We start from the raw sequence: 13386 nt of genomic DNA, 5'->3' as shown, positions 1-13386 counted from the left end.
CTTCAATCTCAATATTTTTCTATACCAATGTTTTCTTTTTCAGTTTCCTTGCTCTTAATTAATTAGTTACCGTTGCAGTTCCCACCTCCCACCAGTAGTTGGAGATCCAACCCAGTCCGGCTTGGCTGCTGAACTGTCCGCCAGACATTTATGTCTTCATGCTACAATCCCACCCCCTACCCCCTCAAAGACACCAATTCTTAAGTGAGACAAACATAAGATGCCTTTGCCCGTGCAAGTGTTTAACTTTCAGGTGAGTTTAAAATGCTGTTTAAAATGTTTTTTGTTTTTTTATTTAGCAAAGACTGCTGGAAACTCTGCCACCTTAGCTAGCGTTTAGCAGGCTAGGTTAGCTTTGAATTTGTAGTTACGGTTATCATGGTTAAAAATCACAATTACAGACCACTTACGCAGTAGTTGTTTATTGTGTTTAATAGGCATGTACTAGGCACCATAAGTGTGTAAAACACAATCCATTTATCTCTTTTACATGTTAAAAGGGTTACAACGAAGGAACAGCTAATGTGTAAGACATCTAGAGGTAATTTCTGATTAGTGTAATGCCATATGCCGAAATGAGGAGTGGCCCTTAAAATGTCACGAAGCATGTTAAAATGCACATTTCCTGAAGCCTTTCTACGTAAAACCGATATGAAGCTTTATGAAGTGGAGCAGAACTCAAGGATTACAATTGACTGAAGGCCTCGGTTAGCTAACAACATTTACAGCGCTGGTGTTAACGCACCTAAATGATAAAACGACGCGTGACGCTCGCGGTTGGCTTTTAAAGTGAGCCACAGACATGGCAAGTTTCAGTCTTTGTATAACACAGCACTTGGAGTACAGTAAAGAACCAGTTGTGTTTATGGTCGTAGCCTTAAGCTAACGGAAGTATACCTAATATCCTGTTGTTGGCAGCTTGTCATGCTCGTTCGCTCCGGATAGCAGTTACTAGCACCATAAGTAGACAACACAATTATTACATATGTAAGAAGTATCCGTTGTCAAGAATAGCTTAATTTCAACGTCGATAAACTCCAGAATATACCATCTTTTAGTGTATCACTTTGCTAGCGCCAAGCTAATGTTAAATGCCTGTTGTTTACATCAGGAACCCGTCCATCCTAAGCATGATATTTGTGTCTCGTTCTCTGCCAGGCCCATGTAAGCTTGTTTATGGCAATGGAAAAAACGACAAAACCACAAAACAAATCGTTTGCTATTCATAACTCATAATGTTGAACTGGGTATTTCAAAATATTCACTTAATAAGTCAGGATTTCTAGAAAATGGCACAATTGTAAGAAAATAGCTTAAAATTTAAATTTGGATATCTCAAATTTTCCAGTTACTAAGTTGAGGTTTAGAGTTAGCTCTGTCCATCAGGAAGCTATATGAAGGTACATTATTTCTTTGCTTACCGGAAAGAGAAGGCATCAGCTGTCCAACAGCTGGACATGATACATTGTTTCAATAGCTTTTATGCAGTTATCTTTGTGAGAAGGCATTCACAGCTGAAGCTGAATAATAAAAACCTTTTATTGAGCCATAGCCAAACCACTGATGTGCAATGACGTGCTGTAATGTTGTAATGCTCAAAGCTTGTAAAATCAAGTTAAGCTCAGCAAGGGTTTGAGCTGTCACTTGAGAAAGTGTCATGCCAAAAACAGTTTACATTTGAGAAAAATAGTTGTTGGTGCTCACAAAGCAGGAGACGGATATACAACATCATCAGTGTTTTCGAGTGTCAAAAACTTAAGTGAGAAATACCATCAAGTAATTCAAAGTTGGCTACATAGTTCAGAACAAGAATAGTAGAGGTAGGAAGCCAAAGATTTAAAAGACTGGAAAGAAAATGATTGTCTAACAATACCAGTGAATGATTTAGCCAAGTCTGGAATTGTAGTCTCAAAGAAGACAATCACTCCAAAGAAATGAACTTTAAGGTTGCAGACCAAGAAAAATGTCACTTCTACAGACGAAACATCTTCAAGCCAGATTGAATTTTGCTCAACAAAAACTACGCATACTGGAAGCTAGGGGTTGTTGGGATACTAGGATTTTATACTTGATGTTGATACGCAGGAAAATACTTGATCCTGAGTACCATTTTGGTTGCCACAGGGAAGATTTTGACCCCACCCTGCAACAACAAAAGTAATTGCAAACAAGTCAAAATCTTGACTTGTTAAATCTCAACTAATTTTCTCTGACTGGCCTGCACAAATTTTTGACTTTAATATCACTGAAATTCTGCTGGAGGCACTTAAGAGAATTGCCATTGAACAATGGTCTGGGATTGCTTGGGAGGTGTGTTGAAAACAAATCACTGCAGGCTGTTATCTAGCAAAAAGGATTCACATTTAGCTGTTAGGATCAGGGAGTTATAAAGTTTGGCCCTACTGTTTTCATATTTCATCATATTTCTGTGTGCAAAGTCAAATACTCCAAGCAGCCAACGTAAAACTAAGATTGGAAACTTTGCCAACAGCACTTAAGGTTATTAAAAAAACAAAACAAAGAAACTCATAGGGAGACTAATAATTGTCCTGTTCTGTAATATAATTTGACAAGCATAAAATTGTAGTTTTGCAAAAACAGTGTGTTTCCCAAAGAGTTACTAGCCAAAATTTGGCTTATTTTGGAATGCTGCTTGGACAACAGATGTGGCTGGCATAAAAACTACCTACAGGAGATAAACATTGTGTGAAAGTCATGTCCTCAAGAAATGGGAATAAATCCAGCAAAGACCTGATACAGGATTTGAGAGATACAGCTGCTGCATTTCAGTGAGTGGTATTTGATTCGACCAAAGTTGTTATAATTATGAATGCAGAAAGTCAGATTTTCAACCATGCAAGACCTTTTTAGAAAACATAAGATTGGCGAAAAATGTAGCTGTAACTGAAAAATTTACACTTACAAATTGGACTGGTCATACAACATGCAACACCTGTATAAAAAAGGCCAAAGCAGACTGTATTTCCACAGGAGGCTTTCCTCGGTGGTTGCCGGTGTACTCTTCTATATTGTGGTGTGCTGGGGGAGCAGCACAGCAAAGACGGACTCATCCAGGCTGGACAAACTAATAAGGAAGGCTGGCTCTGTGGTCGGCATGAAGCTGGACACTGGTGACAGTGGCAGAGAAGAGGACACTAAAAACACTGCTAGACATTATGGACAGTGTTGGGCATCCTCTGCATGGTCATAAATAACCAAAGGAGTCTGCTCAGCGTCAGGTTGCTTCTCCTCATGTCTAGGACTTAAAAACTCCTTTTTCCCACACGCCATCAAACTGTTTAACTCCTCGTTGGGGGCGGGAAAACAGGAGGACAAAGGAAGGCGGGGACAAATAAGCAGTAGTGTTTGCACAACTAAACACTAAATAACAACTAATCAGGTGCAGGTGAAGCCAAAGGGAAGATATGCTTCATCATATTTTCTAATCTTTGGCTTAGAATGAAGTTGGTTTTGAAACACATTCAGCGATGCTTCATCTCCTGCTTTGCGTTTGTGTGGGCGCCCCGTGCTAGCAGTGTCCAAGCGGTTTTTGTTTTTTCTCCCCCTTTCATACTGCGCCCCCCCCCCCCCCCCCCCCCCCTTGCAGTGGCGGGCCCCACACTTTGGGAAGCTCTGCCTTAGTCATTCCACTGTGTTTTCCTGTCATGTAGGGGTTGTCCTCTCCAAAGCTCAACATTATTAAAGCAGTGTGGTATCATCTTGACAGAGAATGGAACAAAAGACAGCTGCCATCCAAGAAAAGCTTATGTTTGCATATGTTTCAAAAAATCACTGCGCCTGTTTTGCATTTTCAACATAAAGGCATAAAAGCATCGAGGAATGGGGGGGAGGGCTGTGCCCACTTATTCTACTGAACATATTGCGTATCCATTATAGGACATTGTTTCCTGTACAGTTACTCCGACATGGTAAACTACCAGTACGAGTTTAAGCACCAGTGAACTACTGATGAAAAGCCCTTTGAAGAGAGGGCTTCCTGATGTAAATTACGTATTATCTAGTCCTAAGATCAGGTCTGTTGTTGAACCTAACAAAACTATGTATGTGATCTATTTCTAAGGGGTCTGTGGAGCCCATGCAGATTGATGCAGATCCCCAGGAGGACCAGCAGAATGCTCCAGACACCAACTATATTGTGGAGAACCCCACACTGGTATTATCTCACAAACTGTTACATATATCCCAATATCTCTTATTTTATTTGTAATGTTTCATGTGATGCAGATTCCTGCTGCTAATTGATTCTTGTTTCTGTTAACTGTTCTGGGTGTGAATGAACGAAAAGTTAGTTACAATCCTTGTACATGCGGAGCTATATCATCCAATGATGAAAGTGTTACCTCACTGTTTAATCGGAGCAGTTCTGACATGTTTTTGAACAGATGTTTCACTCCTTGTCTGTGCAGGATCTGGAGCAGTATGCGACCAGTTATAGTGGATTAATGCGCATTGAGAGACTGCAGTTCATTGCTGAGCACTGCCCTCAGCTCCGAGTGGAGGCCCTGAAGATGGCGCTCACCTTTGTTCAGAGGACCTTCAATGTTGACACTTATGAAGAGATTCACCGCAAACTCACAGAGGCCACACGGTATTCTTTCTAGTCCTCTCCCAGCAATTGGGTGCTTCCTTTTGGATAGAGCTGCTTTTTTTTAACAAGACATTCCCAAATCCTTAAATCCTTAAATCCTGCGTTGCAGCACAGGTTGGTGTAGCAAAGAACAGCATGATTCGAACAGTACAAACAAAAACTTAGGTGTTGTATTTCACATGTGCTTCATTATGGATAAGCAAAACAGCATTGCTACATTTAAAATTAGGCTTGGAAAGTCTTGACTCCCAGCCTGCAAATTGTTCATTTTCTAGATTTGTAAATATTTCTGTGTGATTTTTTTTTTCTTTCTCCTGGGCTCCACCTATAGGGAAGTGCAGGGTGTGCCAGACACAGTTCCTGAAGGAGGGGTTGTTCCCCCTCCCCTGGACTCAGCTTGGGCTGAATCGACCAGAAAAAAGGCTCTGCTTAAACTGGAGAAACTAGATACGGATCTTAAGAACTACAAGGGCAACTCCATCAAAGAGAGCATCAGGTGTGGTTGCAAAAGCATTACTGTTAATCTAAAGTTTAAGCTTAAGACCAACTGAACATTGAATAAGATCAGTAATCCAGCTAAGAAGCAGAAGGAGAGGTGCTGTCTCAGTCTTTTTTGCTGGAACAATAATAAATATATACAAAACTAGTGAGGGTCAAAGTTTTTTGATGAGCAGATTGGTCATTTTCAGATAACATTGTTTTTGTGGATGTCTGCCGTCTCCTCACCTTCCATCCCTTCTCCCCAGGAGAGGCCATGATGACCTGGGGGACCATTATCTGGACTGTGGTGACCTCAGTAATGCTCTGAAGTGCTACTCTCGAGCCAGAGACTACTGCACCAGTGCTAAGCATGTCATTAACATGTGTCTAAATGTCATCAAGGTACAGCAGGAAGGAAGCACAGTGCTCTGCTGCTGCAGTCACTGTTTCCATGGACACAATTGTCCAGGGATTATTAGCCTTATCACAATTCTTATTACAATTGAGAGATGAAGTTTATATTGAACTTAGAAACCTGGTTCTGGCAAAACTCTACACATCAGAAAAGTATATGAGTATTTGCCCAAAATGTTTCACTTTACTGAAATCTGTGTGCATGTCAGCACTTCCAGACTTTCTCCCAGCTATAGTACCCAGTACACAGACCTATATGTACTGGGAACTATATAACTTAGACTGAATTGTGCCAAGACACTTTCAGTGTCACTGTAGTTTTCTACAGATAGCACTGCACAGCCAATTAACAGAATTCGAAAACCTGGAAAAGTTGTTACACACAACAGAATCTTTTGGGTTATTTTTGCTTGTTTGTTTGTTTTTTACAGACATTGAATTGTCTGATTAAGCACGTGAGTAAACAAAGTCTTTGTGACTTAAATTGTGCGTTCACAGGTCAGTGTTTACCTCCAGAACTGGTCGCACGTGCTGAGCTACGTCAATAAGGCAGAGTCCACACCAGAAATTGCAGAGGTGAGCACAGTTTACATACTTCAGCATCTCTTTTATTTTATATATTGTGTCCAGCCTTTTATGAAGAGTAATAAAATATTTATAGTAAATTTCTTCTTTTTGCTCTCCTCCCCCCTAAAAGCAAAGAGGAGAGCGAGATAGTCAAAATCAAGCTGTCCTCACCAAATTAAAGTGTGCTGCAGGTGAGTGTGTGTTCGTGTGTGTGTGTGTGTGTGTGTGTGTGTGTGAGTGTAATTTTTGAAGAGGTTGCTTTCTGTTAACCAATATTGGTCTTGTATTTATGAAGTTTGGAAAAATGTGACCTGATTTCCAGTATATTGTTCATCTTGCTTGTTGGTGCATCAGGATTGGCCGAGTTGGCCTCTCGAAAATACAAGCCAGCTGCCAAGTGCTTCCTGCAGGCTTCCTTTGACCACTGTGACTGTCCAGAGGTGAGCTCGTACATGAAAACTGAAGATGTAACATGCACCATTGCACTGGGTGTTGCACTAAAGCATTAGCATCTCAGATTTTAAAAAAAGGAATATCACCCACATGTCTTCTATCCTCTTTCATTTGTAACCATGTATAAGTAACTTACATGGTTACATGTACACCTCAACCAGTGTGTTTGGATCCTAAAAATGTCGGACATAATATGAGCATCTATACATGAGTCTAATTGCTGGGAGAAATATCATTCATCATCATCATATTCCCTGCAGCTCCTGTCGCCCAGTAATGTAGCTGTGTATGGGGGCTTGTGTGCTTTGGCCACGTTTGACAGACAGGAGCTTCAGCGCAACGTCATCTCCAGCAGGTAGGCTGGTGTACAAATATTTCTTGGATAGAAATCAGTTCTAGTGATGGACAGCAATCCATGCTAATACTTTGTATCTATGTTTTTTTTTCTTCCTAGCTCCTTTAAGTTATTTCTAGAGTTGGAACCTCAAATTCGTGACATTATCTTCAAGTTCTACGAGTCTAAATATGCATCCTGTCTCAAGCTACTGGATGAAATGAAGGTTAGCGCATGAAAGGTTTTTAAACTAACAAAAAACTGGCCATTGTTTGGGTCCTGGGCCACATCTGGTCCTTTAGGCACCAGTGTCCGGCAGCCTCGCCTCTGTCAGTGCGCCCCAGGGCAGCTGTGGCTACAATGTAGCTTGCCATCGCCAGTGTGGGAATGTGTGTGTGAATGGGTGAATGACTGAATGTAGTGTGAAGTGATTTGGGGTCCTTAGGGACTAGAAAAGCGCTATACAAATGCAGGCCATTTACCATTTAGTTGTCCCTTACTGGCCCTTAAGAGGTCAGTGGGTTAGAATTCAAATGTATAAAGGTATACATCATGCAAGTTCTGGTAGCACAAATTACTGTGCTTAAGGATTGAATTTTGAGTCTCCATTGCAAGACTAAACATTCAGAGAAATACAAGAACTTCACTCACTAGGAATGGAAAGCTGAACCTTTGCTAGCAGGTAGTGTTGTTATGTCTGACACTGAAGCCCTGAGGCCTGTGTAGAGCCGAGGAAGCCTATGTCATGACCCGTATCTTTCCTCAGAATATCACTTGACCAAAGATAAACGAGGCCGTGTTTGAGCTGATGAAAAGACACGGGAAGTACCTTTTTGTATGAACTGGATCTGAGGTGATTCTGAGGATCATAATGAGCTTGGAAGGAGATTGTAAGCACATTATGGAGCCACCAAAAAGGTGAAAAATATCAGCAGTTTGGGAGCATTTTGATATGCTATCGCTCAATAATAACAGAGATCTTCTCACAGATGGTTAGAGGTATATGTGTGTATATTATACAGCACTTCATATAGCTATTCTACAACTGACACATCATTACGTTTGCATATCTACTGGTATGTGGTCCACATCTATTATCACAGCAGGGCTGCTGTACATCGAATGACCAGCAGATGTCAGTACTTCCAAATAAGCAGTTGAATGGTGTGATCTGCCTGTAGGCAAATAACTATCCAGAAAGGTTCAACAGACTGAAAGGGCTTCATCACACTACAAACACACAACACTAACTCATTCTCTGAATTTATCAAAGTGTGTTTGGAAGAATATGAGAATGGGCCCCTGCAGGAAATCTGGAGCTGCGGTTGAAAAACAAAGCAGACCCTAGTTCTGGACGAGAGCTATGATATTTATGCAACTCAGTTACTCAGTTTTGTTAATTAACTTTAAAATTAACTTGGAGCTGAAAATAATTTGAGTTTTGCACTGTATAAAACAACAGGATGTGTTGTGTATATCAGTGCTAAAAATTAACCATGTTGTTGATGAGGAACTGTAGCTCAGGAGGTGAAGCAGGTCATCTAAACGTGCTACTAATCCTGTAATCACTGGTTGCTTCTGTCTGCATACAAAATATCTTTGAACAGGATAGGGCTGTGCGATATGACCAAAATCTCATATCCCGATATAAAACATCTATCGTCCCGATAACGATATAAATCACAAAAAATTTAATATGTTCTGTAAATTCTGTGAATCTCGGGTAGGTGAAGTGTTTCCAGCTGGGCGTCGTGTACCTGGAGTCGAGTGTTTTAACCGATGCATGAAACTACACATTTTTAGACATAGGTTGTAACGGCCGCCGTTTTCTTTGTGAGTATTTATTACACGGCGTGCTGCGGGGAAAGCCTGTTCTAACATTTGAGTCTAAGGCTTATTTTTTAGCACCTGACGACTCTTTTTTTTTTTTTTTCCTTCTCATCCGTCAATACTCTGCATACTTTTTCACAGGATTCATTTTATTTTGAAAATTCTCAACAGGATCTTGAGCTTTATTGTGAAAGGTTTATGTGGAAAATAAACAAGCGGACATGCGGTGGTGTTACCGTCGTTGTTGCTAACAACAACCCATAAAAACAGGCGCTTGTCCATGTGATTATATTAAATATAAGAGAAAGAGAGAACTTTAAGAAATTAATATAGCCACTACAGTGACCATAAAAACAATGTTTTTTCATTGTTTTTATGGTCACTGTAGTGGCAGTATATTGCCGTAAACAGTTTATTTTGCGACACCGCGAAACAAACAATAGCGTAAAATGAAACGATAGATGTTTTTATATCGTCATCCGATATATATCGTTATATCGAACAGCCTGCTAAGAACCGCTCCATTTCAAATAGTTAACTTTATCAGGGTAAGAGCACTGAGTCACAGACATGTAACACATGGTGATGTAGGCTACTACACAGCTATCAGCTGGCTTTGCCTGTTCAAAGTACTAAAGGGTAGGAACCTAAGAACCAAAATTGAGTCTTCTGAAGAGAGAGGCGAGTATATTTCAGAGCTCTCAGATGCAGAATGGAAGGCTCAGACATTGTACCTGACTTTAATACATTTGTTCAAGACCAAAAAGAAAAGCGAAACATAAATTAATAGTGACCAGAACTGAGTTCAGCTTGTTGATGTGGCCTCCTCACTTTCTAATGTGGCCAGTAGAGAAAATGAACTGCCCACCCCTGAAGTAACACTACACATGCGTCAAAGGAGAGTGTGTGCTTCCGTTGTCGCATAATGTGAGCGCACACACACACACACAGAAAGTGCAGTATATGATTGTGCTGTTTCTTGCAGGATAACCTCCTGTTGGACATGTACCTGGCACCACATGTCAAGACACTGTACAGCCAGATCAGGAACAGAGCCCTGATTCAGGTGAGACATACTGCATACACACTGACCGTGCATAGGATAATCAAGTTGCTGCTGATTCTTTGGGGGGGGGGGGAACAAAACAGGGTGTTTAAATAGTAGCCGTGGCAGGATGAAGGGTTAGGTAACCCTAACCCTAACCCTGCCCCCTGCATTGGTGTAGTGCTGCCACCTTTATCCAATAGTAACACATTACATCCTACCATCACTGGCTTCAAAAAAACAAAGCAAAGACAAGGGAATGTGTATATTTGAGACAACAAATAGTCACATAAAATATTAGGTATTTGAAAGTTTTACTAGTTTCACTTGTCTGTCATAATGACTGTCACTGTTAATGGATTTACGCAGTTTTTGAATATCTGAGTGCTGGATATTAGGGGGAATCTGTTTCATCTGCAGTTATTGTGACTTGATGGTGGCAGTGTTGTCTCACAGTTTGATTGCCTAAATCCAGTCAGCAGTACTGTGCTGTGTGTGTTTGGCTTGTGGTAACACGATGGCACTGCAGCTGCTGACAGGTTTAGTGAAGTGTTGTGATCTGTAAATGAAGATGATAGTGTTGGTTACAAGGAAGCATCTCATATACATGTAATACTGTTTAACATGCACAGGCATTTCTGAGAAAGATGATTGACCAAACTAATGTAATCACTATAAATCTTTGTACTTTGTACTAACTTTTTCAAGTGTGATCTTTTTGAGCACTGATATTTTTCTTGTGTGTGGGTTTTCTGTTTTTTTTTTCCTCCTCCCAGTATTTCAGCCCCTACGTGTCAGCAGACATGACCAAGATGGCTCAGGCGTTCAACACAACAGTAACAGCTCTGGAGGACGAGCTCACCCAGCTCATACTGGAGGGTCTCATTAATGCACGTATCGACTCCCACAGCAAGGTGAAAACGCTGCACACATCAAACCGTTGCCACAGGTACTTTGTTGTTTGAACCCTGACAAACTGGGACTCTGACCTGCTCGTAGATTCTGTATGCGAGGGACGTCGACCAAAGGAGCACCACATTTGAGAAGTCTCTTCATATGGGCAAAGAGTTCCAGAGACGAGCCAAAGCCATGATTCTCCGAGCTGCTGTGCTGCGCAACCAGATTCACGTCAAGGTAGAAACATTTTCTTCTCTTCACATTGTAGTGAATAACTTTTTTCTTTTTCAGTTGTTCATAATGTTCTTTGTGTTGAGGTAGAGGTTATTATCAAGTCTGACTACAGTAAATTTCGTGTGATTTGGTGATGAGCTTCTTTTTAATGGCATATCTAAAATGTATTTGATTGTAAATTAATGAACGGTACAGATTACAGTATTAATATTAACAGAGGGGGGTTTCTAAAATTGGATTGGGTGACTCAGGAGGAGAAACCAGTTATCTACTGGCATGATACATAGTGCGGGTGGAGTGCTACTGACTTTAACTAAGGATAGAGGTGGTTGGTGAAGGAATACTTAATCCCACTGACACGCCTTCCACAATGGAATCACTGAGGTAGTTAAACAACTCCTTAATGGCAGGGAACCTGGGGCGGATGGGACTTGCTCTGAGTTCGTCAAGGCCCTTGGAGTATTCTTTTAGTGGGTGCTTCAGGAGTACGGGGTATCTGGCTCATTGCCACCAGCCATTCGGTTCCTCGACCACATTTGCAAGAACTTGGTCAACATTGCTGGCAGTAACTAAGACTAGCTCCTGATGGTTGTTGGACTCGGGGTTTTAATATTCTGTTAAGATTTTTAAAGTCTTCTTTCTTTTTTGAACCTCATCTGTTATTCAATGTTACAGAGTTTATAGCTATGCTGTTGAACAAGAGTAGTGCCTTACTTGTTTCCTCCTGTTCTCAGTCTCCACCCAGAGAAGGCAGCCAGGGTGAACTCACACCAGCCAACAGTCAGACCAGGATGAGCACCAACATGTGAGGAAGAAGTGAACAGCTGTAGCGCAAAGGGGAAGGTTCACTGTTCTGCAACACACACCACCCCACCCACCGTCTGTGAGCTAAAAGCAGAAACGAGATGCAACATAAAGACAGATAAAAACCACTTCTCTTCTTCTGTCAGGTGACAGGGAGCAAACTTTTTGTTTGTCTGACATGGAGATTCAGACAGAATGAAAATGTGTTTTGAATGAATGCTCAGCACTTAGGCTGTAAGTTACTGGTAGGAGATGCACTTTGCTCTGCTTACACTTTGAGACCTCATTAATAGAAAGTTTTAAAATAAAAAAACACCTATCCAAACCCATCTAATCTCTGTTTATTTGTGCCCCTTTCTGTTGTTATCAAAGAATTATCCAACCAACAGCTGGAGCTAGTATTTGTTTTCCACCAGTACTGTGCTGGTGAGGACACAGTTGTCCCTTGTCTTTTGGGCTTTTTTTTGGGGGGGGGGGGGGGTAAACCTGGTACGTGGGAATATATTTATGTTGATTTTTACTGCTATTTCAATGACAGTATATGAGCTCTGAAATTCAGCTTGAATTAGCTTGAGACAGTCTGCTGAAACGAAGTGAAAAAATAAAACAAAAATACAACTTTGGTTCCTGTTTTTTCTAATATGCACACCAGTTTTATCTGAATTTTGTCTCTTAAGAACTAATTGCCATATGTCCTTGGGCTTCATTGACAGATGGAGCTGGTGATCGTCTACATAGCAATGAAAATATATGCTATGTTTTCTAATAGTACTGCCTAAGTGAAACCAAATTGGTCCTAGCACAGAACCCTGTGAAGCTCCACAATTAGTTTTGTGTGTGAAGAGGACTCTGTTTACATGAACAAATTATATTCTGTTAGGTATGGTTCAAATGACTGCAGTTCTGTACCTTTAACTCCCATGGCATGCTCTGATCTCTGTAATAAAATAATACTGTCAACAGTATTCAGTGTTGTACTGAGGTCTACAGGACGAGCACTGTCAGAGGCCACATGAAGATCTTTTGTAACTTTCACTAATGACGTTTCTGTTCTGTGATGAGTTCTGAAACCTGACTGAAACTCTTTGAATAAACCATTCCTCTGCAGATGATCAGTTAGCTGTTTTACCACTTCTCTTTCAAGAATTAGAGATAGAAGGAAGGTTGGAGATTGGCCTACAGTTAGCTAAGACTAAGGTTATAGCCATGGTCTTTTAAGCAATGGTCTAAATAATGCCACCTTAAATACCTGTAGCATGCAGCCCATTAATAAGAAATAGACTCTGCAGTGAAGCCACACCAACTTCACAATCCAAGTTAATGTAAACATTAGTGAAAGTTGTAACACAGGTCTGCAAAAAACATTTTTCAGCTGCATGGGATAGTTTTTGTAAATTCTGGGGGTTTTTTAGAGTGCTGAATTCAAAAAAGATCTCAATTTCCCTCCATCACATACACTTTTTTTTTTTTTTTTGCAAAACATGAGTTTACATTAAAGAAAGCACAACAGCAATGAAGCAAGTCAATATTTGATTACAATTAACTATGCATAATTTTTCTGACATTCCTTACCTTTCACTATGAGCAAAATAAGCCTGTTGGCACATGATCATCTGAGCTCCTCACAGCACCAAACCCACTGTGTGCAAATGTACTGTTTATAGGTTGGGGAAACCTGCAGTCAGCTGAGACTGTAGAACCAACCTTTTGGGATTTACT

The 13386-nt window shown here is 40.7% G+C and overlaps 1 protein-coding gene across 1 annotated transcript; it reads left to right on the top strand.

The window, feature by feature from the left end:
- Positions 1 to 106: 106 nt before the first annotated feature.
- Positions 107 to 12142, top strand: gps1 (G protein pathway suppressor 1). The gene is made up of 14 exons (XM_006805016.3): positions 107 to 253; positions 4082 to 4174; positions 4428 to 4609; positions 4941 to 5105; positions 5356 to 5491; positions 6002 to 6079; positions 6201 to 6261; positions 6425 to 6510; positions 6784 to 6878; positions 6978 to 7083; positions 9673 to 9753; positions 10509 to 10646; positions 10732 to 10866; positions 11598 to 12142. The coding sequence occupies exons 1-14, from the start codon at positions 221 to 223 to the stop codon at positions 11670 to 11672; spliced, it is 1464 nt and encodes a 487-aa protein (XP_006805079.1). The 5' UTR covers positions 107 to 220; the 3' UTR covers positions 11673 to 12142.
- The last annotated feature ends 1244 nt before the right edge of the window (positions 12143 to 13386 follow it).

The sequence above is a fragment of the Neolamprologus brichardi genome, chromosome 4, assembly GCF_056152115.1.
Source record: "Neolamprologus brichardi isolate AB-2024 chromosome 4, ASM5615211v1, whole genome shotgun sequence".
NCBI classification, from domain to species: domain Eukaryota; kingdom Metazoa; phylum Chordata; class Actinopteri; order Cichliformes; family Cichlidae; genus Neolamprologus; species Neolamprologus brichardi.
The sequence above is the reverse complement of the archived record's forward strand: the minus strand, read 5'-3'. Positions and strand labels throughout refer to the sequence as shown.

What these genes read in the sequence shown, in the direction of transcription:
- gps1 (XM_006805016.3), top strand. Translation starts at nt 221, where the DNA reads ATGCCTTTGCCCGTGCAAGTGTTTAACTTTCAG. An exon ending in AAACTCACAGAGGCCACACG is followed by an intron (nt 4,610 to 4,940) that starts GTATTCTTTCTA and finishes CTCCACCTATAG; the next exon opens with GGAAGTGCAGGGTGTGCCAG. An exon ending in GCAACCAGATTCACGTCAAG is followed by an intron (nt 10,867 to 11,597) that starts GTAGAAACATTT and finishes TCCTGTTCTCAG; the next exon opens with TCTCCACCCAGAGAAGGCAG.